The sequence below is a fragment of the Papio anubis genome, chromosome 7, assembly GCF_008728515.1.
Source record: "Papio anubis isolate 15944 chromosome 7, Panubis1.0, whole genome shotgun sequence".
Classification (NCBI taxonomy): domain Eukaryota; kingdom Metazoa; phylum Chordata; class Mammalia; order Primates; family Cercopithecidae; genus Papio; species Papio anubis.
Window position 1 is genome coordinate 104,621,368 of NC_044982.1, and position 26,373 is coordinate 104,647,740.

The following is a 26,373-nucleotide window of genomic DNA, read 5'->3' on the forward strand; positions in this document are numbered from 1 at the left end:
GCCTCCCAAAGTGCTGGGATTACAGGCGTGAGCCACCATGGCCGGCCTGTTGTTTTGTTTTTTGTAGCACTGGAACCTTGCTATGTTGCCCAGGCTTGACTTGAACTCCTGGCCTCAAGTGATCCTTCCTTCTTGGCCTCTCAAAGTGCTGGGATTACAGAGCCACTGTCCACAGCCAGATACGGTATCCTTTAGTTCTTCGAACGTATTTAAAATATCTAGAGTCTTTGTCTAATACATGTAATTTCTGGTCTTTGTCAGGGACCATTTTTAATGATTTTTTTCCCCATGAATGGGCCATACCTGTTTCTTTGAATGTCTTATAAATTTTGTCTTGAAAATTGGACATTCGAAATAATGTAGCAAGTCCAGAAATCGGGTTATCCCTCCTCCATAGGCTGAAGGGTTCTTGTTTGTTGTTGTTTATTTAGTGGCTTTTCTTTTTCTTTTTTTTTTTTTTTTTTGAGACTGAGTCTCGCTCTGTCGCCCAGGCTGGAGTGCTGTGGCCGGATCTCAGCTCACTGCAAGCTCCGCCTCCCAGGTTCCCGCCATTCTCCTGCCTCAGCCTCCCGAGTAGCTGGGACTACAGGCGCCCGCCACCTCGCCCGGCTAGTTTTTTGTATTTTTTAGTAGAGATGGAGTTTCACCGTGTTAGCCAGGATGGTCTCAATCTCCTGACCTCGTGATCCGCCCGTCTCGGCCTCCCAAAGTGCTGGGATTACAGGCTTGAGCCACCGCGCCTGGCCTTATTTAGTGGCTTTTCTCAGCTAATTCTGTAAACTTTGCATTTTTTAAAATATGTGGCCACTGAAGTCTCTGCTTGGTTATCTTAGTAGTCAGCTAATGATGGACAGAAATTGCCTTACATGCTTAGAACCAGTAAGTTTCCCAGTCTTTGACAAGGGGCCCAGTTGCCCTCCACACTGAGCCAGACAGTTTATAGCCCTGCAGTAGTCTTCACTTCCTGTTTGTACAGAGCCTCAAGGTTAACCAGAAGAGAGAGCTTAGGGCCTTCTAATCTAATGCTTTTTTTTCAAGCATGCAGGTTAGCCTAGATTCCCAGGAATATGTTGAGTTTTTTTATAACGCCTCATATTTCATTACCCAGCCTTTTAAGCTTTTTTGGTTAGCCCGTTGAGTTCCTAAACTGTTATCTAATGCCTCAGGCACCTGGGATATTTAATAATTGCCTCTAATTTTTTTTTTAAAACAAATATTCCGTGGGAAATGGGAAATGGCTAGCTGTACTTGGTGAGCTTGGAGGCAGGTCAGATACAACCGCATAAGTGGGGCCTTTTGTGTAATCATGTAAAAGGTCAAGTAATGACAATTCGTTGAGAATGGGGCTTGAGCTCCTAAAAATAATACTGTAATGAACTTTTTTTTTTTTTTTTTTTTTTTTTTTTTTTTGAGACAGAGTCTCCCTCCATTGCCCAGGTTGGAGTGTAGTGGCACAATCTTGGCTCACTGTTCTGTCCTTTCATTGGCTTCCAGACTGGTAATTTTTGCTGTGATGCAGCTTGCCGTTTTTCAGGGTTATAGTAGAGCTAGGGAGGAAGGTATGAAAATAATACAAATTAAAAGACCACAAAGAATGTCGTTCTTACCAAGATTCAGCTATCTTGTTTTTATTTTTTAAACAAATACTCCCCAAATTTCTGCAAGCTTTTGGTTTAATTTCCAGAGTTCTGACAAAGTTTATTGTGACAATTTTTTGCTAGCGTTCTCATTGGTTTTTATTTTTATGTAGGAAGAATTGTCAGAGGTCCTTATTCTGCCATTTCACTAATATTACCCTGATCATTGATTTTATTTTATTTTTATTATTATTATTATTTTTTGAGATGAAGGGTCGCTCTGTTGTCCAGGCTGGAGTGCAGCGTATGATCTCAGCTCACTGTAACCTCCATCTTCCGGATTCAAGCAATTCTTCTGTCTCAGCCTCCTGAGTAGCTGGGATTACAGGCGCCCACCACCATGCCCAGCTAAATTTTATATTTTTAGTAGAGACGGGTTTTCACCATGTTGGCCAGGCTGGTCTCAAACTCCTGACCTCAAGTGATCTGTTCGCCGTGGCCTCACAAAGTGCTGGGATTACAGGCATGAGCCACCGTGCCTGGCCAATTTTATATACATATGTTTCTGGATGCAGAGTCTCGCTCTGTCACTCAGGTAGTGGCACAATCATAGTTCACTGTAACCTCAAACTCCTAGGCTGAAGCAGTCCTCCGATCTGAACCTCCCAAAGCACTTGTATAATAGGCATGAGTCACCATTCTTGGCCCATGGTTTTTAATCTTTTTAATACATTACCAGAGACTGTAAATTTCCCTCTGAGCATGGATTTAAGTGCATTTTATGAGTTGTGAAGTCTTTTTAATTATCATTTAGTTGGGCTCAAGTGATCCACCTGCCTCAGCCTCCCAAAGCACTGGGATTACAGGCATGAACCAACGCGTCCAGCCTATGTTTCTTGTTTTTAGGATTCTTCCTGATTTTGGCACACCGAGGATATCCTTTTTTGTTTTCTAATATGGCTACAGATTCTTTAAAATTGACATTTTAGCAGTGGAGGATGAAGGGGAAGCTACAGCATGTATTCTTCCTGGTATCTTAAGCCTTATGAGTATTTTTGCTTGTTGCTAGATTGTCTTGCATGTTAATGACTTAAATATGTCAAGAGGATATATCAAAACTACTTAACAGTTCATATCCTCTTCTTGCCGTGTAAACTTCTTGGGTATCTTCTTGCTAAAAATAATACTGTAATGAATTTTTTTTTTTTTTTTTTTTTTTTTTGAGACAGAGTCTCCCTCCGTTGCCCAGGTTGGAGTGCAGTGGCATAATCTTGGCTCACTGTAACCTCTGCCTCCTGGGTTCAAGTGATTCTCATGCCTCAGCTTCCTGAGTAGCTAGGATTACAGGTGTGCACCACTATGCCCAGCTAATTTTTTATGTTTTTAGTAGAGACAGGGTTTTGCCATGTTGGCCAGGAGTTGAAACTCCTGGCCTCAAGTGATCTGCCCACCTGTCTCCCAAAGTGCTGGGATTACAGGTATGAGCTGTAGCACGTGGCCTGTAATGAACATTTTCATGAATTTTTTAGTACATATCTTTTCCAAATTTGGCTTTTTTTTTCTCAGATTAAAAGCTTATTAATACTTGCATTTGCAAGTTAAATCTTCTCGCGTCAAAAGTTTATTTGCAAGTGAATTCAGTCAGACTATTATGCCATCAAGAGTATAAACCAGTCCAAGTTTCACCACACGCTTGTCTTAACTGCTATATATTTCGTGAGCTTTAGTAAAAATTAGGCCTAATTGTTTTTTGAATCCTTCAGGAATAGGATTGTGATTCTGTGATTGTTAGGATTGTGATTATGTCTCAAGTTGCTTTTAGTCTAGAGTTGCTTTCTCCACATGCCCCCGCTGTAAATTTTTTGAGAAAAGTAGGTCATGTGTTCTATGAAATTATCTGCAGTACAGATTTTACTGACTGCATACCCGTGGCAGTACTTCACATGTCCCTTGGCCCCCTGTAGTTTCTGTTAATGGTGATTATAGCTAGAGACTTGAGCAGACTTAGGTTTGACTTTCTTGGCAAGAATACTTAGTAGGTGATCCTGAGTACTTCTGTCTAGTGATATCATCAGACATTGATGGTCCCTTCCTAGATACATTAGGGGTTGCCAAATAGCAGTTTTCTAAATCTCTGTTTTTCATTTATTAGTAGATAGCTTTTTTTTTTGAGACGGAGTCTCGCTCTGTTGCCCAGGCTGGAGTACAGTGGCCGGATCTCAGCTCACTGCAAGCTCCGCCTCCCGGGTTTACGCCATTCTCCTGCCTCAGCCTCCCGAGTAGCTGGGACTACAGGCGCCCGCCACCTTGCCCGGCAAGTTTTTTTGTATTTTTTAGTAGAGACGGAGTTTCACCGTGTTAGCCAGGGTGATCTCGATCTCCTGACTTCGTGATCCACCCGTCTCAGCCTCCCAAAGTGCTGGGATTACAGGCTTGAGCCACCGCACCCAGCCAGTTGATAGCTTGTTTAAAAATAAACTTAATTTCATCAACTATTTGGTAAACCAGAAGAGAACGTTTCTTCACATAATCAAGCACAATTAAATGCCTATTTTTCTTTACTTTCTTTCATAGTATTGAGCTAATTCTCTAGCATTCTCCAGAGCTGACCAGTAAGTTGTTTTTTAGTATCATTGTGAACTCATAGATTTAATGTGTTTGGTGTGTCTTGATCCATTGCAGTTACCCATTTTTGTTTAGATTGTCCAATCTTTGAACAGTGGAGCCTCTTTACACCTGGTAGGATGCCTGTAGCAAAAGGGCAGTAACAATTGTTGTTGATCAGGATGTAGAAAAAGTGAAACTCTTATACATTGCTAATGTGAAATGTTGCAGCTGCTTTGGGAAACAATTTGGCGGTTACTCAAGGTTAAACAAGGAATCACCATGTGACCCAGAAATTCACTCCTTAAGAGAAGTGAAAACACAGGTTCATACAAAAACTTGTACATGGGCATTTATAACAGTGTTGTTCATAATATCCCAAATGTGGAAACAACCCAAATGTCTATCAACTGGTGATGAATGGATGAATAGAATGTAGTACAGGCATACCTCATATTATGGTGCTTTATTTTATCATGCTTCACAGATAACAGCATTTTATACAGATTGAAGGTTTGTGGTAATCCTGTGTTGAACAAGTCTGTTGGTGCCATTTTTCAAAAAGTATGTGCTTCCTTCATGTTTCTTTGCCACATTCTGATAATTCTTCCAATATTTCCAACTTTTTTTACTATTGCTTTGCTACTTCTTGTAATTGTTTTGGCGTGCCACAAACCATTTCCATGTAAGATGGTGAATTTAATTGATAAACGTTGTGTTTGCTGTGACTACTCCACCAGTTGGCCGTTCTCCTGTCTCTCTCCTACTTTTCTTGGGCCTCCCTGAGACACAACAAAATTGAAAGTAGGCAAATTAATAACCCTATAGTGGCCTCTAAGTGTTCAAGTGAAGGGAAGAGTCACATGTCTCTCAGTTTACATCAAAAACTAGAAATGATTAGTTTTAGTGAGGAAGGCATGTCGAAAGCTGTGGTAGGCCGAAAGTTAGGCCTCTTGTTCCAAATAGTCAAGTTGTGAATGCAAAGCACAAGTTCTTGCAGTGAACTAAAAGGGCTACTCCGGTAAGCACATGAATGATAAGAAAGCAAGACAGACTTTTTGCTGATATGGGAAAGATTGAGTAGTCTAGATAGAAGATCAGATCAGCCACAACATTCCCTTAAGCCAAAACCTGATCCAGAGGAAAGGCCCCAGCACTCTTCTGAGAAGGCTGAGAGAGGTGAGGAAGCTGCAGAAGAAAATTTGGAAGCTAGCAGAGGTTAGTTCATGAGGTTTTTCTTTTTCTTTTCTTTTCTTTTTTTTTTTTTTTGGTTCATGAGGTTTAAAGGAAGAATCTGTCTCCATAACATAAATGTGCAAGATGAAGCAGCAAGTGCTGATGGAGAAGCTGCAGCAGGTTACCCAGAAGATCTAGCTAAGATCATTGGTAAGATGGCTACACTCAACAACAGATTCTCAATGTAGATGAAAATAGCCTTCTCTTGGAAGAAGATGCCATCTAGGACTTTCCTAGCTAGACAGGAAAAGTCAGTTTCTGGCTTCAAAGCTTTGAAGAACAACAGGCTGATTATCTTGTTACAGGCTAATGAAGCTGGCGACTTCAGGTTGAGGCCAGTGCTTACTGACCATTCTGAAGATTCTAGGGCCCTTAAGAAACATGCTAAATCTACTCTCCCTGTGCTCTATAAATGGAACAATAAAGTCATGACAGCACATCTGTTTGCACTATGGTTAACTGAATGTTTAAAGCCCACTGTTGAGACTTCCTGCCCAGACAAAAAGGGATTCCTTTCATAATATTACTGCTCATTAATAATGCACTTGGTCACTCGAGCTCTGATGGAGATGTACAAAGAGATTAATGATTTCATGCCTGCTAACACAAGATAAGTTTTGCAGCCTGTGGATCAAGGAGTAATTTTTACTTTCAAGTTTTACTATTGAAAAAATACATTTAATAAGGCTAGAGCTGCCATCCATAGTTATTCCTTTGATGGATCTGGGAAAACCTTCTGGAAAGGACTCATTATTCTAGATGCTCTTAAGAACATTTGTGATTCATGGGAGGAGGTCAGAATATTAACATGAACAGGAATTTGGAAGAAGCTGATTCCAAACTTCATGGATGACTTTGAGGGGTTCACTACTTTGGTGGAGGAAGTAACTACATAGGTGGTGGAAATAGCAAGAGAAGTAGAATTAAAAGTGGAGCCTGAAGATGTGACTGAATTTGCTGCAATCTCATGATAAAACTTGGGATGAACTGCTTCTTACAGATGAATGGTTTCTTGATATAATCTACTCCTGGTGCACATGCTGTGAACATTTTTGTTGAAGACAACAAAGGATTTAGAATTTCCACATAAACTTAGTTGATATAGCAGAGGCAGAGTTTGAGAGGATTGACTCCAATTTTGAAAGTTCTCCTGTGGTGGGTAAAATGCTGTCAAACAGCATCACATGATACAGAGAAATCTTTCATGAAAGGAAGAATCCAACTATGAAGCAAACATCATGGTTGTCTGATTTTAAGAAATTACCACAGTTAACCCAACCCTTAGCAACTACCACCCTTATAAGTCAGCAGCCATGCACATTGAGGCAAGACCCGTCCACCAGCAATGAGATTATGACTCACTGAAGTCTCTGATAATTGTTAGGATTCTTTTTCTTGGAGACGGAGTATTGCTCTGTCACTCAGGATGGAGTGCAGCAGCGCAGTCTTGCCTCACTGTAACCTCTGCATCCCAGCTTCAAGTGATTCTCCTGCCTCAGCCTCCTGAGTAGCTGGGACTACAGGCATGTGCCTCCATGTCCAGTTAATTTTTTTGTATTTTTAGTAGAGACGGGGTTTCACTGTGTTAGCCAGGATGGTCTCGATCTCCTGACCTCTTAATCTGCCTGCCTCGGCCTCCCAAAGTGCTGGGATGACAGGCGTGAGCCACCGCACCTGGCCCAATTGTTAGGATTCTTTAGCAATGAAGTGTTTTAAAATTATGATATGTACTTTTTAAAAAGACATCAATGCTATTACACATTTGATAGACTATAATATAAAAATAACTTTTTTTTTTTTTTTTTTTTTTAAGACAATATCTGGCTCTGTCACCCAGGCTGGAGTGCAGTAGTGTAATCTTGGCTCACTGCAACCTCTGCCTCCCAGGTTCAAACTATCGTCCCACCTCAAGCTCCTAGATAGCTGGGATTACAGACATGCCCTACTATGCCCTGTTAATTTTTGTATTTTTGGTAGAAATGGGATTTCACCATGTAGCCTAGGCTGGTCTCAAACTCATGAGCTCAAGTGATCTGCCCATCTCGGCCTCCCAAAGTGCTAGGAGTACAGGCGTGAGCCATCATGCCTGGCCAAAAAACAACTTTCGTATGCACTGGGAAGCCAAAAAGGTTGTGACTCACTTTATTGCAATATTCACTTTGAGGTGGTCTGGAACTGAACCCGCAGTATCTCCAAGGTGTACCCATATATCCATTCAATAAAATGTTATTTGGCAATAAAAAGAAATGAAGTTCTGGCTGGGCGTGGTGCCTCACGCCTGTAATCCAAGCACTTTGGGAGGCTGAGGCCGGCGGATTACTTGAGCCAGAGTTTGACACCAGCCTGGGAAATATGGCAAAACCCTATCTCTACAAAAAATACAAAAATTAGCCGGATGTGGTGGCACACACTTGTAGTGTCAGCTAATTGGAAGGGTGAGGTGGGAGGATGGCTTGAACCTGGGAAGTAGAGGTTGCAGTGAGCCAAGATAGTGCCACTGCACTCCAGCCTGGGTGACAGAGCCAGATACTGTCTCAAAAAAAAAAAAGTTATTTGGCTTTAAAAAAAAAAAAAAAAAGGAAGTTCTGATACAAGCTAAAACAATGATGAATCTTAAAAACATGCTAAGTGAAAAAAAAATTTTCATATTATATGATCTAATTTATGTGAAATATCCAGAATAGGTAAATCTGTAGAGACAGAAAATAGATTCACAGTTGCCTAGGGGTGGGAGAGGTAAGAGGGAAATGATAGTGTCCTGAAAAGGACATGAACAGACGCTTTTCAAAAGAAGACATACATGTGGACAAGAAGCATATGAAAAAACTTTATAACTGATCATTAGAGAGGTGAAAATCAAGCTGGGCACAGTGACTCATGCCTATAATCCCAGCACTTTGGGAGGCTGAGGTGGGTGGATCACCTGAGGTTTGAGACCAGCCTGGCCAAACATAGTGAAGCCCTGTCTCTACTAAAAATGACAAAAATTAGCCGGGCATGGTGGCAGGCACCTCTAATCCCAACTACTCGGGAGGCTGAGGCATGAGAATCGTTTGAACCTGGGAGGCAGAGGTTGCGGTGAGCCGAGATCATGCCACTGCACTCCAACCTGGGTGACAGAGCAAGACTTTGTCTCACAACAAAACAAAAAACAAAAATGAAAATCAAAACCACAATAAGATACTATCTCATACTAGTCAGGATGGCTGCAATTAAAAAGTCAAATAATAGATGCTGGCAAGGTTGGGTGGGGGAAAGGGGAACGCTTACACACTGTTGGTGGGAATATAAATTAGTTCGGCCATTGTGGAAAATAGTGTATTGATTCTTCAAAGAGCTAAAAACACTACTTCCATTCAACCCAGCAATCCCATTACTGGGTATATGCCGAAAGGAATATAAATCATTTTACCATAAAAACACATGCACACGTATGTTCATTGCAGCACTATTCACAATAGCAAAGACATGGAATCCACCTAAATGCCTGTCAGTGGTAGGCAGGGTAAAGAAAATGTGGTACGTATACACCCTGGAATACTACACAGCCATGAAGAAGGAGATCATGTCCTTTGCAGGAGGCCATAATCCTTAGCAAACTAACACAGGATCACAAAATCAAATACCACATGTTCTCACAACTGGGAGCTAAATGGTACGGACATATGGACACAAAGAGGGGAACAATAGACACTGGTGCCCATTTGAGAGTGTTGAGTGGGAGAAGGGAGAGGATCAGAAAAAAACAAGCATTGGGTAATAGACTTAACTCTTGGGTGATAATCTGTACAACAAATTCCTGTGACACGAGTTTACCCATATAACAAACCTGCATATGTATTGCTGAACTTAAAAAAAATTCCCTAGCGAGAGACTGCTGAAAGGATACAGTTTCTGTCTATGGCCATACCACTGTGATCGCACCTGATCTCATCTGAAAGGATACGTGTTTCATTTGGGGATGATAGAATGCTCTAAAATTGTAACCATTGCAGAATTCTGGATGTATTAAAAACCATTGAATTATATAATTTAAATATGTGACCAAGGAGGAAAAAATATGTGTAATGGGTAACAGAAGGTTAACTTTCTTAAATTAACAGAGTTTTCTTAGGAATTAATGAGACTAACAACTTTTTTTTTTCAAAGGGATGGGGGGACACATATGAAAAGACTGTTCTGTACTTCTTTTAGTCAACACTAATAAGCTCTTCTAGATGTTGTGAATACAGACGTGAAAAGGGCAGACACTGTGTCTGCTCTCCTGTAGAAAAGCTATGAAGAAATATGGAGCAGAAACAGAAGTTGTCCCTGGTTATCTGTAGGGAATCCAGGACCTCCTGTGCATACCGAAATCCACAGATGTCGAAGTCCCTGATGTAAAATGGTACAGTATTTGTATCTAACCCATGCATGTCCTCCTGTGTATATACTTTAAACCATCTCTAGATTACTTATATCTAATGTAATATAAATAGTTACACTGTATTGTTAGGGAATACTGACAAAAAAATCTGTACATGTTTAATGCGGACAGATTTTAAAAAATATTTTTGATCTGCGGTTGGTTGAATCCACAGATGTGGAACCCACAGGTAGGGAGCGCCAACTGTAATACAATTTTTTTTTTTTTTTTTTTTGGAGATGGAGTCTCACTCTGTTGACCAGGCTGGAGTACAGTGGCGCAATCCCGGCTCACTGCAACCTCTCCTGCCTCAGCCTCCTGAGTAGCTGGGACTATGGGTATGTGCCACTATGCCTGGCTAATTTTTATATTTTTAGTAGAGAGAGGGTTTCACCATGTTGGCCAGGCTGGTCCCGAACTCCTGACTTCAAGTGATCCACCCACCTCTGCCTCCCAAAGTGCTAGGATTACGGGCATGAGCTACCACTCCTGGCCACAATTTCAAATTATACTCAGCAATATGAAAACTAAGCAATGGGATGTTGATAAGGAATGATTAGGATGGGGGAAGGGGTTTGTTATTAAATTGCCGCCCCACATGCAATTGAGGTCTATCTCTCAGAAAATAACATTTAAGCTGAAGACTGAATAACAAGTAGCCAACCATGCAGAGAAATTGGTTTAAGGCCAGAGCGGGAGTATCTTAAGCAGAGCAAACAGCAGGACCTTGGCATGGGCCTGAACTTGGGATGTTTGGTAGACATCTTGTCCTTCAGCTCAGAACCCCATCATTGATCTAAACACTGGGTTCTATTGTTTACCTGTCAGGTTCATAAAAAGTAAAACTTGGCAAGGGTGCAAAGAAATAGTTCTCATATCGTTGGGAATTTAAACTGGTGTGGCTCTTGGGGCAATTTTGACCAACATCTATCAATTTTAAATGTACTGGATTGTAAGATGTATGCATTTATCAAGTATGCTTGCCCAAGTAAGTCAAGATCAATGTTGAGGGATGTTCATTGCCTTATTTGTTGAAGAAATAAAAACTACTAGAAGAAGCCTGAATGCTTATCAGTAGAGAAATGGTTAGATACATTATGTTCATGGAAGGGACTGCCATGCTGCCATAAGGTAATGAAGTTGATTTCTGTATACAGATATGGAAAGAACTCTTAAAATACTTGAAAGTATATTTTCAATTGAAATGGTATATTTGACCATTTGTGCATATATTTTTTAAAGCTATGTGTATACATGCTTGTATACATAAAAGAATCTTTGAAAAGGTATCTCTGGGGTAGGGAATTGGGTAGAGATAATTCTTCATATCCTCCTTATTTGAAGTTGTACATGCTATTATTTTATTAACTCTTAATGTAGGGAAGAATCTCCACATTAAGAAAACCTTTGGGCCGGATGCAGTGGCTCACACCTGTATTCTCACACTTTGGGAGGCTAAGGCAGGTGGATATCTCTTGAGCCCAGGAGTTCGAGACTAGCCTGGGCAATATGATGAAACCCTGTTTTTACAAAAAAATACAAAAAAAATTAGTTGGATGTGGTGGCCTGTGCCTGTAGTCCTAGCTGCTCCAGAGGCTGAGGTGGGAGGATCGCTTGAGCCTGGGAGGCAGAGGTTGCAGTGAGATGAGATCACACCATTGCATTCCAGCCTGTGTGACAGAGCCAGAGCCTGTCTCAAAACAAAAACAAAACAAAACAAAAAATTTGACCATTATCCTCACAGTAGAATCTTAGAAGTACTAAACTACTTCTGAATGTTTGTACTTAGGTATAAACGTACTCTTAAAACATATGACCAAATAGCATCCCAGAAAAGTTTTTTACTGAATTATTTTCTTAAAAGAAGACAGCTCATCTTTCTTTAAATGTACTTTTTGAAATATATATTGTGAATTCTTTTGTCAGAGAGCCATACCCAGATTATAATTTCTTAAAATTATCTGAATATTTTTTTGAGTAGTTTACATTTGCTATAAACAATTTGAAAATTTTAGTAAAGATTTATATGTGCTGCTACCTGTAGTCTACTTCAGTTGTTTTTGATCTTTGAGTTCTGTCCGTATTTCTGAATATCTTCCTGCAGCTGTAGTCTTGCCTTTATACGACTTTCTTTCTTTCCTCAACCACTTAAGTATTCTCCTTTGTCGTATGCTGAGGTATATATTTTAATGGCTAAGTTCGTAGTCCATTTTGACAGAATAGTTATTTTCAGTTTTCACAATTGATTGCATTGTGACAGGCATCTTTGTAAGTAAATCTTTCCTAACATTTATGAGTATTTAGAGAGATTCTTATAATACAGTTACCAAGTTGAAGAGTTTTGATATTGTTAAAATTCTTGATGGTTGCATTCTTGATGGAGATACTATCCTTCTGTGTGATTCTCTCAGCAGTTGGAGAGTCCTGTCTAACCATATACATAGAGAAGAAAAAATTACCTAAATGGCTCATCACCATTGAATATTGTAACTGTAATTTTTCAGGTTTGGTAAGCAGAATTCTCATATTCCCATTTTTGTTATAAGCAGAACAGTTATTTTTTCTATTAGTCTTTTAAATCTTTTCCTATATTGAATTTCCTGATAATCTTTTTTACAACTAGAGGATAGCAACTATTGAAACTGTCTTAAAGACAATTGCAATTCCTTCCCTGTTGCAAAGTTAAAGATACGTAGTATGTTGGTTCATCATCATCTAGTTCCTAATGAATAAAATCCCTTGGGGAAAATGCTATAAGTCAGGCTTAGGGCAGCAGACATCCTTACTAGCAACTTTAACTCTTTAAAATGTTAACGAAGGCTAGGAATAGTAATCATCTTTAATTCACACCTATGCAATTCCATGTCCCTAAGTATAGAGGGGAGTGTGTGTGCATGGTATGTGTGAATCTAAATTTAGAATAGCTGTGAAACCAGCCTGAACCTACAACTTCCTTAGATTCTTTCCCAATGAACACAGAAATACAAACTAACTGTAAGTGGTCTACTCATTTTCATGCAGATTGATTGAAGTTAGTTTTTTACCAGCAATCTGACTGTCTTGGACAAAAATGTAGCTTAGGTAACTTTTGGTTCCGACTGAAAACGCAGAGAAGGAGAGATCAAATTTATTTTATGTAATCTTTTTTTTTTTTTTTTTAAAGGAAAATAACATTTAAAACTAGAGGCCTCTGTAAATCGTCTAGTTTAAAGCACTTTAAACGTAGTGCTTAGAAAAGTGTAACAAAATTATTTTTAGAGTATTCCTTCTTTTAGGGTATTTCTCTTTCTAGAGGACAATAAGTACTGGCTTATTGATGCAAAGTAAAAGCCACAGTATAAGAACTCATTCTTAAAGAGGGCAAAGGATATAAACTGAAAATTGATAGCTAGTGGCTTTTTTTTTTTATCTGAAAAAAATGCTTTAACCTTCCAATCAAATTAGATTAACACTGCAAATGAGATTAACAAATATCTGAAAGGCATACTTACCCAAGGAAATTCTAACTACTGTTACCCCATTAGGCCAGAAACCATCTTACATACTTTTGTATACTGATGTCTCTTTCCTTCCTGGCACCTCACTCACAATTATACTTTATCACTTATACCATTATCAGGTTTTTCTCTACCACTACAATAGTAACCCCAAAAAGACAAGAGCTGTAACTGTTTTTTTTTTTTTTCTTCACTTATATCCTGGTTGCCTAGCTAGTGCCTGACACTCAAGATTCTCATTTATTAATTAGTGTATTTTTTGACCTATCATATTGGCAGAACTTAAAGTTGAATAGTACCAGTGTTGGTAACAGTGTTCACAAATGCATAGAAAATGGTACAAAAGGAATATCTCGAACTGTTCATTCAGAGAAAAGAGTAGGATTGAGGACAAGGAACATTGCAGAGAAGTGAAAGTGAGCATCTTTTACTTATTACTTGTATGCTTTTTAAAAAACAACAAGATGGAATTTTACAGTATTATTGTATAAAGGGCATGGTTGGGGAAGGGCTTGGGTTTTGAGTGAGATCTGAGTGCTTGGTCAAATTGCTTCACCTTTTTTGTGCCATGGCTTTAATGCTTGTAAAATGGCCTGTCTTCTCCATGGGGTTGTATTGAGGAATGTGGTGATAGTTGTAAGTTGCCTAGTTCTCCCTGGACTTCAAAAATAAGTTTCCTGCTCTTTTTCTCCCTTGAAAAATAGAGAATGTGATGTTTCATTTAAATTTTGAAAGTCTTATTCTGCATGTTACCATCCCCATCTGCTGGAATGTCCAGACTTTGCCACTGAAAGCTTAATTGTTGGTTGTGTCTTAATCACAGTCTGGATTACTTCCACTTTGGAGAATATGGTCTAGTTTCCAAACGTAGATATGTTGCATCATTTTGTTCAGAGAATAAATGAGTACATTTATGGGGGTAGAGTGAACTATGCAGAGATCAGCACTTAAGGCTTCTAGAATTAGTACTGGGCAGAGGGTCTTTCTACTGTGAAATAAAGGACTTCCACTAAATGGCCTCCAAAGTCCCTCTTATTTTTAATGTTTTGTGGCTTATTTAAATTTATGATCCTAATTTCATTTTGTCATTGAACTCCTGATGTCAAATTTGAAATCTAATATGGGCTTTTATCTGCAAAAACAACTCAAGTTTATTTAGGGGATGTTAAGTCACCTTACCCAGTTTAATAGCTTGCATTTTTTTTTCTTGTTACAGTATGTTCACTGTAAAAAAAAAAAAAAAAAAAAAAAAAAAAAGAAGAAGAAAACAGACAAATTAGGGGAAAACAAATCACGTCATCTTACTACCCAGAAATAACTATTGTTAACATTTTGGTGTATCTCTCCAGTTTTTTTTTTTTTTTTCTTTTTTTCCCCAAACGTGTATATTAACTCTTTGAACACACTGTTTGCCTCTTTATCTTTTATCTTTCTGTGTTTATTTTTTATATCTCTTTTCAAGGCTACGTAGCATTTTATTGTGTAGATAGATGCATTATGGGATTTTTTTTTTTAATGGAGTCTTGCTCTGTTTTGCCCAGGCTGGAGTGCAGTGGCGTGATCTTGGCTCACTGTTACCTCCGCCTCCCAGGTTCAAGTGATTCTCCTGCCTCAGCCTCCAGAGTAGCTGAGATTACAGGTGCCCACCACCACGCCTGGCTAATTTTTGTATTTTTAGTAGAGATGGGATTTCACCATGTTGGCCAGGCAGGTCTTGAACTCCTGACCTCACGTGATCCACCCACCTTTGCCTCCCAAAGTGCTGGGATTAAAGGTATGAGCCCCTGCACCCGGCCTGTGTTATGGAATTCTTAACCTGGTTACATGGATAGAATTCAGGGGGTCCAATAATTTAGACAGGTAAAAACTTGTATCTTTATATTCAGTGATGTTTAACTGAAACGTAGCTTTTTTTTTTTTGGTAACGGAGTCTCATTCTGTCGCCCAGGCTGGAGTGCAGTGGTGTGATCTCCACTCACTGCAAGCTCTGCCTGCCAGGTTCATGCCATTCTTCTGCCTCAGCCTCCTGAGTAGCTGGCACTACAAGCGCCCAGCACTATGCCCGGCTAATTTTTTGTATTTTTAGTAGAGACTGGGTTTCACCGTGTTAGCCAGGATGTTCTCCATCTCCTGACCTCGTGATTTGCCCGCCTTGGCCTCCCAAAATTCTGAGATTACAGGCGTGAGCCACCGTGCCTGGCCGCATTTCTTTTAACTGTAAGTTTAGGCAACAAGTCACAATATTAGCAGGACCTAATAATTTGGTATCAATAGGATGATCAGACAATTCATATTGATGCCTTTATTGTACACATCTTGTACATATTTGACATTTATTTACTATTTCAATATTATTACTATTTTGTATGTTTAGAAACATTTTTCTTAGGTTTCCATAGGTTTTAGCAGACTGCCAAACGGTTCATGATAAAAAAAGGTTAAGAACCTCTGGCTTTCAGTCTTCGTATTTTGGAGTTTGTTTAAATAGGTGCCTATTTTATACACTAATAAGAAGTACCTGAAGTTAAAGCATTTGCCTGCGTCTGTGATTATTTGGACATAGGATGAATTTCTAAAAGTAGTATTTCTTTATCAAATAATAAATATCTTTTCGAAGCTTTCCATGTTTTTGTCAGATTACTCTCCACAATGTTGTACCAATTTACTCTCTATATGGAAATACCCTGCCCTCCTGTTTTAAATAACTGGCTTTTATATTCTGTAGATGCATTTGTGGTTGGCACTGTAAAGGGTCTCCAATTTGATGTGATGTTTAAGGAACTTCTGCAGACCCCAAATTTGAACAGCGTAGTGTCAGGTAAAGTAACGTTTCATTGTGTTTTAGTTATACTAGTTTTACTAAAACTAGTTTTTACCTACAACCTAGATGGCATGTTATATTCAAGGACTCTGAACCATAGTCTTCACGGTGGTCTGCTTCAGAACTCTCCCATACCATAAGCAATAGATTGGATGATGCTAGCCTTGAATCAGCAGTCGTCTTTTTTGCTCTCCATGGGTAAGAAGTAAAATTATCACCTTTGAAAGTAATATATGCACATGGCAGCAAAATCTTAGAAACACCAGAATGTGAAATTGACTTTCTACTGAATAAGTAGCAGATTGTGGAGAGAGTAGTGGGGAGAGTGAGGGAGTTAGTGTTAAGAATTGAACTCCTGCAGCGCTTTGGGAGGCCGAGGCGGGCAGATCATGAGGTCAGGAGATCGAGACCATCCTGGCTAACACGGTGAAACCCAGTCTCTACTAAAAATACAAAAACGTAGCCAGGCGTGGTGGCAGGCGTCTGCAGTCCCAGCTACTCAGGAGACTGAGGCAGGAGAATGGCGTGAACCCGGGAGGCAGAGCTTGCAGTGAGTGAGGATCGCACGACTGCACTCCAGCCTGGGCGACAGAGGGAGACTCCGTCTCAAAAAAAAAAAAAAAGAATTGAACTTCTAGTATGATGGGATGGGTTTAGTACACAGCATGTGGACCTGAGTGCAGAAAAGGGATCCTTTGCTAACTTACTGATAAAACAGGTCTGAGTAGGGTTATTATGTATGAGTGTAGACCTGGGTCTAGAACGTGTCCCATCGTGGGAGAGGGGTCGGGGGAGCACTTAGTCCCTGTATTTGAGACCAACAAATTGAGATTTGGATCTCACCTGTGCCTTTTAGTAGCTTTGTGGCTTATGGCCATCTCTGAGCCTCGTGTGCTTTCTTCTAAAAAAAAAAGATGGGTGGTGGCGAGGAATTTGACAAGGTGGTCTGGTCTTCAAGCTTCTTTCCTGCTTTCTTTTGTGGCTGACTTTGTCAGCTGGTGCCAGGACATTAAGGGCTTTTGTCCCAGAGATTTTTATCCTTCATGCAGTAGTTACTTGTTTGCCGTATCCTTGCTAAAGGGCCTGAATTACACAGAACACTCTCATTTGTAAGCAGTCAAACACGCAATTAGAACTACTTTAGTAAAACGTGGGGTATGTTGGAAGGCTGTTGATACAAAGCTCACAAAGTAGGAAAGAATTACTGGAAAGCTAGGGATACTGAATCTGTGGCCTCCAATTTTGCCTATTTCTGTCTTTCCTCTGCTCATTTCCCAGTGTGAGTTTCATTATCTCCTTTTGCAGAGTTGCCAGTTATGAGAAAGGGTGTATGTTCACATCCTTTGGCATCATGGACAATCAGGAAATAGTTCTTCTTCCACTATATACAGTTAGAAAAATCTCAAGGAAAGATACCCAACTAGCTTGGCTTAAGTCATGCCCATACCTGGACTGGTCTCTGTGGCCATGGGGATGGGTAATTCTTGCCCAGCTTGAGTCAGATACTTACCCATGGGACCATCACTGTAACTAGTGAGGTGGAATCCTGCTAGAAGATGCCATTGCCTTTAGGACCACTTGGATGGCAATTCAACAAAAACCTGGTGTGGGGGAGATTTTTAAAAACATTCGGGATTCATGAATTAGGCAACAGCAATCTTCATTTTTGTACAGCCTAATTTTTAAAAAAATGTACACCACAATGAGATACCAGTTTACACCTGTTAGGATGGCCATTATTAAAACAAAATATAAATTGTCGGCAAGGATATGGAGAAATTAGAACATTTGTGCATTGCTGGTGGAAATGTAAAATGGTACTGCTGCTGGGGAAAAGAGTATGGTGCTTCAAAAAAAATTAAACATAGAATTACCATATGATCCAGCAATTCCCCTTCTAGGTATACACACAAAATAATTGAAAGCAAGGACTTGAACACATATTTGTATGCTAGTGTTCATAACAGTACTATTCACAATAGTCAAAAGGTAGAAATGGGAAACAACCCAACTGTCTATCAGTGGATGAATTGGATGGATGAATAAAATGTGTACAATGCAAAATTAGCTTTAAAAAGGAAACCTGGCACAGTGGTGCACACCTGTAGTTCCAGCTACTCGAGAGGGTGAGGCAAGGAAGGATCATTTGAGCCCAGGGATTTGGGGACAGCCTGGGCAACATAGCAAAATCCTATCAGTGAATGAATCAATGCATGCATGCCAGGCAGTGGCTCATGCCTGTAATTCCAGTACTTTGGGAGGCCTAGGCGGGTGGATCGCTTGAGCCCGGAAGTTCAACAGCCTGGGCAACACAGGGAGACCTCTATCTCTAAAAATTTAGCCAGGCTGGTAACATGCATCTGTGGTCCCAGCTACTTGAGAAGCTGAGGTGGGACGATTGCTTGATCCTGGGAGGCTGAGGTTGTAGTGAGCCGTTATTGCGCCACTGCGTCCCAACCTGGGTGACAGAAGGATACCCTGTCTCAAAAAAAAAAAAAAAAAAAAAATTGGGGATGTACTATAACATGGAGGAACCTTGAAGACGTTATGCTAAGTAAAATAAGCCTGATACAAAGGAAAAATATTGTATAATTCCACTTACGAGGTCCCTGCAATAGTCAAATCCATAGAGACAAGGTGAAATAATGCTAACCAGGAGCCAGGAGGAGAGGGTAGTGGGGAATTAGTGTCTAATGGTACAAAGTTTTAGCTTAGGGTAAAAAAAGCTCTAGAGGTGAATAGTGGTGATGTTTGCACAAAAGTATGAATGTACTAATGCCTCTGAATTGTATGCTCAGAAATGGTTAGAGTGGTAAACTTCATGTATATTTTACCACAATAAAATTTTTAGTACAGGGTACCCCTTATGTATTTAACTTGGTATCTACATTTTTATTATAAGTGAAAATTGTAGATTTACAATAGTAGAGAGGTTTGATACCTATTATCTATTTTAAAATATGTAAACCAGTTCTTTAACGGGGAAACTTCATTATTTCTTTTTTTTTTCCTCTTCCTCCTTTTTTTTTTTTTTTTTTTTTTGAGAATCTTGCCCTGTTGCCAGGCTGGAGTGCAGTGGCGCGATCTCAGCTCACTGCAACCTCTGCCTTCCGGGTTCAAGCAATTCTCCTGCCTCAGCCTCTCGAGCAACTGGGACTACAGGTGCGCGCCACCACGTCCAGCTAATTTTTAGTGTTTTTAGTACAGAAGGGGTTTCACCATGTTGGCCAGGATGGTCTCGATCTCTTGACCTCGTGATCCGCCCACCTCAGCCTCCCAAAGTGCTGGGATTACAGGCGTGAGCCACCACGCCTGGCCCATTATTTCTTTTCTACTAGTATTTGTAGTCCACTTCTCCTGCTGAGTTTTATCCTAACGTAATATTTTGTGCTTGAGAGTCTTTTGTTGATCACGTCATACTTCTCTAACAACAAAAGTACATAAACTGAAATTTTAAATTATTGCCTGTGTCTCAAAGACAATAATGACGATCAGTAGTGCAGTTAAGACAATATAAATGTTATAAACCTTGATAAAATTGTATTCTTTAATAATTGTTTATTGGAAATGCTTGTTTTTTTTTTTTTTTTTTTGAGAGACAAGGTACCTGTCGCCTAAGCCAGAGTGCAGTGGCGCAATCACGGCTCATCGTAGCCTCAACCTCCTCAGTAGCTGGGACCACAGACACACGCCACCATGTCCAGCTATTTGTCTTACTTTTTGTAGAAACGGGGTCTTCCTGTGTTGCCCAGGCTGGCTCAAGTGATCTTCCTGCTTTAGCCCCCTAAAGTGTTGGGATTACAGATGTGAGCCACCACACCTAGCCTGGAAATAGTTTTTAATGACATAAATTGAGGTCTTTTAAAATCTCATGTAGTTTTAAGGCTGGGCACAGTGGTTCATCCCTGTAATCCTAGCACTTTGGGAGGCCGAGGAGGGTGCATCACCTGAGGTCAGGAGTTCAAGACCAGCCTAGCCAACATGGTGAAACCTGTCTCTACTAAAAGTTCAACAGTTAGCTGGGCGTAGTGGTGCATGTGTATTATCCCAGCTACTCGGGAGGCTGCGGCAGGAGAATTTTCTGAGCCTGGGAGGTGGAGGTTGTAGTAAGCCAAGATTTTGCCATTGCACTCAGGACGACAGAGTGAGACTGTCTCTCAAAAAACAAAACAAAAAACATGTAAATTTGGATGACTGACTTATTGCTGGAATGACCTGGGTGGTTTTTTTTTGTTTTTTTGGTTTTTTTTGAGACAGAGTCTGTTGCCCAGGCTGGAGTGCAGTGGCATGATCTTGGCTCACTGCAACCTCCACCTCTCGGGTTCAAGTGATTCTCCTGCCTCAGCCTCCTGAGTAGCTGGGACTACAGGTGCACGCCACCACACCCGGTTAATTTTTGTATTTTTTAGTTGAGATGGGGTTTCGCCATGTCTGGTCTCGAGCTCCTGACCTCCACTGATCCACCTGCCTCGGCTTCCCAAAGTTCTGGGATTACAAGCGTGAGCCACTGTGCCCGGCCAACTTGGGATTTTCAGCACTATATATATACATTTTGTTTCCATAGGTTTGTGCCCTGAGTAAACTTGTTCACATAAAATAAGTAGATGGGGAATGAACTAGTTAATACAATTCTTTAATCTCTTGGTTATGTGCAAAGAATTAGTCATTTATTATTTTTAGTCAGCTACTGGCTAAGTTGCATTCATTCCTCCTTCATATTTGTTGAAAAGAAAGACCTGAAAACCAGCTAATTTGTGAAAAGATTTTTTACCTAGTCATACCAGACATGGAATTACTCAGTTTCCTAACTATACCAAGAATGCTTTATCAATATAGCTTTATCAGTGCTATATTTTTCAGATGAGGCTGAATGCAGTGGCTCACGCCTGTAATCCCAGCACTTTGGGAGCCTGGGGCAGGCAGATCACTTGAGCTCAAGAGCCTGAGAATAGCTTGGGCAACATAGCAAGACCTCGTCTTTACAAAAATATACCCCCCCAAAAAACTAGCTGGGTATGGTGGCATGCACCTGTTTCCCAGCTACTTGGGAGGCTGAGGTAGGAGAATCACTGAAGCCTGGAAGTCTAGTCTGCAGTGAATTGTGTTTATGCCACTGCATTCCAGCCTGACAGAGCAAGATTCTGTTTCTAAAAATCCATCTCAAAAAATTTTTAAAAAGCAGATTTGAGATTATTACTATGTCTGTCCTTCACTTAGACACATCTTAACTCAGTCTACGTAAAAGATTGAGAAAACTTAAAATAGTTTTTGTGCAACATTTGTAGGAAATTAAAAAAAAATTTTAAGTTAAAAATATACCTTTGCAGTCAGGCACAGTGGTTCACACCTGTAATCCCAGCACTTTGAGAGGCTGAGGTGGGAGGATCCCTTGAGCCCAGGAGTTCGAGACCAACCTGGGTAACATAGTGAGACCCTGTCTGTACAAAACAATGAAAATACTTGGACATAGTGGTGTGCCTATAGCCTCAGCTGCAAAAGCAAAACAAAGCACACCTTTGCCAACATGCTATTTTTTTTTTTTGAGGCGGAGTCTCGCCCCGGCCCCCCGGGCTAGAACGCAGTGGCCGGATCTCAGCTCACTGCAAGCTCCGCCTCCCAGGTTCCCGCCATTCTCCTGCCTCAGCCTCCCGAGTAGCTGGGACTACAGGCGCCCGCCACCTCACCCGGCTAGTTTTTTGTATTTTTTAGTAGAGACGGGGTTTCACCGTGTTAGCCAGGATGGTCTTGATCTCCTGACCTCGTGATCCACCCGTCTCGGCCTCCCAAAGTGCTGGGATTACAGGCTTGAGCCAGCACCCGGCCAACCCAACATGCTATTTAAAAATGATTTTATCTTACCATTTGCTTTAAGTATATTTTGTCAAAACCATGGACCTATAGATTTAACTTTATAGAAAAAAATGTCTACTATAATACCTCATTTAATGGAGTCAGTTCTGTTTTTGGAGACAGGGTCTCACTCTGTCACCTAGGCTGGAGTGCAGTGGCATGATCTCAGCTCAGTGCATCCTCTGCCTCCTAGGCTTAAGTGATCCTCCCACCTCAGCCACCCAATTAGCTGTGACTACAGGTGCACACCACCATGCCCGGCTAATTTTTTGTATTTTTATTAGAGATGGGGTTTTGCCATGTTGCCCATGCTGGTCTCAAACTCATTGGCTCAAGCTGTCCACCTGCATTGGCCTTACAAAGTGCTGGGACTACAGGTATGAGCCACCACACCCAGCCTGGAGTCAGTTCTTATTGTCAGACCAATTAGTTCAGTCAGACTTTTTTTTTCCAGAAAAAGTCTGACTTTATTTTTTTCTCAACATTTTATTAACATTTTCAAGCATACAGAAAAACTAAAAGAATTATAAAGTAAACACTTGTAATGCCACCTAGATTGAACAATGAACATTTTGTCATATTTGCCTTATCACATATCTTTTCATTTATTTAGCCCCCTAACCACTTAACCATTACATCTTATTTTTACGATTTGTTTCAAAGTAAATTGTAGACATTGGTACAGTTTACCCCAAAATCCTTCAGCATGCATATCATTAACTAGTATTCTCTTTTTTTATAACTCTTTTAAGGTAAACTTTATATGCAGTGAAGTGCACAAATTCGAAATGTGTCATTAGATCCATTCTGACTGATGTATCCCCACTCTCATCAAAATAGACACACTGTTAGCATCACCTCAGCTACTTCCCTTGTACCCCTTCCTAATCTACCCCCTTGCTTTCTGCCAGAGGCAACCACCTGATTTTTTTCACCATTTATTAGTTTTGTCTGTTCTAAAAATTCAAATAAGTGGAATTATATACATATGTAATTTATGTACGGCGTTTTTCACTCACCACAATCATCTTGTTGCCTGTATTATTCCTTTTTATTGCTGAGTAATGGTATGGTATATGCATGTACTACATTTTGTTCTGTTGATTCTCACATGGACTGAATCCAGATTTGGTTGATTATGAATAAAGTTGCTATTACTATTCTTGCACAGGTGTTTTATTAGACATACACTTTTACTCCTCTTAGTTGAATTCCTAGGAGTAGAATTTCTGGATCGTAGGATAATATGTGTTTAGTTGTGTAAGAAATGGGCAGACCATTTTTCAAAGTGGATGTACCTTTTCTCCCATTGAAAAGGAAGAAAATATGTAAGTGTTTTCATAAGTACCAGGTGGATGTACCATTTATGGTAATGAAGCTTTGACAACATCAAATGTTGGCAAGATGTGGTACAGTCTTTAATTTTAGCCATCTAGTAGGTGTGCAGTAGTGTCTCACTGTGGTTTTAACTTGGATTTCTTTGACTAATGATGTTGAGTGCTTTTTGAAGTTCTTATTGGCCATTTATATAATCCTTGTGAAGTGCTTTTCAGATTTTGTGACTTTTAACAATTGAGATTTTGTTACTTTTCAGTTAAGATTTCTTTTACTGATTTGTCAGATATGGTTGTGGATATTTTCTCATAGTTTGTGGCTTGCTTATTTTCTTAATGGTATCTTGATGAGCAGAAGTTTTTTATTGTGATAAGGTCAGCTTATCAACTTTCTCCATGATCATTGCTTTCTGTACTCTACATAAAGAAATCCTTGTTTCTATGCACTCCCTCTCCCCTACCAAGTCATAAAGATAGGTTCTTAGAGAAGCTTTATAGTTTATATTTAGTTTTCACTTTTATGTCTCTGATATCTACTAAATTAAGTTTGTGTATAGGTCAGAGTTTATTCCCTCCTCCCCATATGGTGTTTCAGCACCATTTGTTAAAAAGCTTTTCCCCAATGAATTGCTGTAAGTCTGGTATATTGGGATTACACCGATGTGCAGATGGTCCCAGACTTAGGATGGTTCAACTTAGGTTTTTTGACATGATGATGGTGTGAATGCATATCAACACATTCAGTTGAAACTGTACTTTGAGTATCCATACGACCTTTCTGTTTTTATTTTCATTACGGTATTCAATAAATTACATGAGGTGTTCATCACTTTATTATAATACAGGTTTTGTGTTAAATTATTTTGTCCTACTGTAGGCTAGTGTCAGTTTTCTGAGCACGGTTATGGTAGGCTAGGCTAAGCTATAATGTGCAGTAAATTAGATGTATTTAAATGCATTTTCAATTTATAATATTTTCAATTTACAATGGGTTTATCAGACCACAACCCCACTGTAGTTGAGGAACATCTGTATATTAATTTTGCGGGTATCACTTTTTAGCACTGTTGAGTCTTCCAGTACCTGAACATGGTTTATGATTTTTTTTTTCTTTTTTTTTTTTTTGAGACCGAGTCTAGCTCTGTTGCTCAGGCTGGAGTGCAGTGGCACAATCTCGGCTCATTGCAACCTCTCCCCTTCCCGGACTCAAGCAATTCTTCTGCTTCAGCCTCCCAAGTAGCTGGGACTGCCAGTGTGTGCCACCGTGCCTGGCTAATGTTTTTTGTATTTTTAGTAGAGACAGTTTCACCATGTTGGCCAAACTGGTCTTGAACTCTTGACCTCAAGTGATCTGCCTGCCTTGGCCTCCCAAATTGCTGGTATTACAGACATGAGCCACCACACCTGGCCTCAGATATTTTCTTTAATCCTCACAAAACACCTAAAAGGTGGCTAGTGTTGCATCTCTAAAGAAGAAACAATGCTCAGAAAGACACAGTGGCAGACCTGGTGAGCAGAGCAAGGTCTGTCAGTCGTCTAAAGCTGTTGATTTTTCCAGCCTGCCACACTAATGGTTTTAACAGGTATGGCCTCCATTGAGTTGGATCTAGTGAAGGAATCCTACAATGATGGGGAAAACCTTTATCTGGAAGAAACAACAGATTGAGGAATGTCTAGATAAGGAGGAAGGTGAGGTCTGTGGTGGGGGTTGTGGGGGTGAGGGTGGAGTTATACTGTGTGTAAAACTCCAAGCTCTTGGATTCATGTAGCCATATGGTCCTCAATAAGTTTAACAGACCTGTTGTTCAGGCCTGCGTTCTTTCAGCTTGGGGTGGGAGGATTGCGTTAGTTGTGTATATCAGTACCATTCAAACTTTTGAGATGGGGACTGCTTTGTTGCCCAGGCTGGAGTACTGTGGTGCAATCATGGCTCTCACTGCTGCCTTGAACTCCTGGGCTCAAGCGATCTTCCCAAAGTTCTGGGATTATAGGCATAAGCCACCACACCTGACTGCTCCAACTTTTTTTGCATACATATATATTAACTGGGGATCTTGTTAAAATGCAGATCTCAATTCTGTCAGTCTTGGGTGGGGCCTGAGAGTATTTATAACAAGCTCCTGGTGATGCTCATATTGCTGGTCTGCCATACTGTATATTGCTACTCAATATATGTAGACCACTGTATATTGAGTTGATTCTCTCCTCGTGAGGGATGGGGGTAATCATATGCACAGTTACCCTGATTTTAACGGTTGGAGAATGGCTGCTTCTAGACATAGATGCCCTCAGATTGGGGTATGAGGGGATTATATAGATACTTGGTTTAGGGGGGAATAGATACTTAAATATGGATGTTTTTAAAGGAAGCATTCTGCTTTGGTAACTAATACGTGTGGGTGAAGTCTAAAATATATCCTTAGCTTGAGGAAAGGGTGAACACAGAGAAGCAGGAGAAGAGTAGTCAGGGGGTAGGGGCAGCACCAGTATGGGTGATTCTTGGTAGGCCTTTGCAGTGATGAACAAGGCTTTGACAAACACAGATAGGGAGCAAGCAGAATATCTACAGCCAGCAGGAATAATGTGGATGGATGACACAGCAGCAAAGCTTTAAAAAAAGAAATCTCCAAAGGAAGGAGACTGATAATTTTCCCTTCTAGGCTATGCCTGAGTGCCTGTGGACACAGGGTGTACTGCAGGAAGTTCTGAACAGCTATTCCTATGGCAGCAGCATTTTCTCGACCCTGCCATGGGAGGTCTCAGGTGGGCATGCTTCCTGTATCTGCTTGCTTCTCCTTGCAACAGCAGAGAACAAGCAGGTGGAGTGCTACCAGCTGAGTCCAGGTGTGAGCAGCCTGCCTGATGAGTCTGGGCCTGTTGCCCTATCCTCCTTTATGAAGAAGAAGCCCAGTGACCCAGGGCACATGTTGGAAAAGGACCGATGTGGGAGGAGATGGCAAAGGGGAAATGGCAGAAGCTCCAGAAGCTGAATATTCTTAGACTTTGTTGCTGGAGCTGTGAGTGGCCACAGAACTAAAGCATTGGTCTT

At 40.4% G+C, this 26,373-nt stretch overlaps 1 protein-coding gene across 7 annotated transcripts in view; it reads left to right on the forward strand.

Moving 5' to 3' along the window:
* The window catches only part of CPEB1 (cytoplasmic polyadenylation element binding protein 1), a 100,924-nt gene that overhangs the window by 45,486 nt on the left and 29,065 nt on the right, over positions 1 to 26,373 (forward strand). For 2 of the 7 annotated variants that reach the window (XM_031668388.1, XM_031668389.1), the window contains exon 3: positions 16,045 to 16,137. The exons of the other annotated variants lie outside the window; for them this stretch is intronic. In XM_031668388.1, the coding sequence (XP_031524248.1) occupies positions 16,045 to 16,137 (93 nt within the window). The remainder of the gene's footprint in view (positions 1 to 16,044; positions 16,138 to 26,373) is intronic. 7 annotated transcript variants of the gene reach the window in all.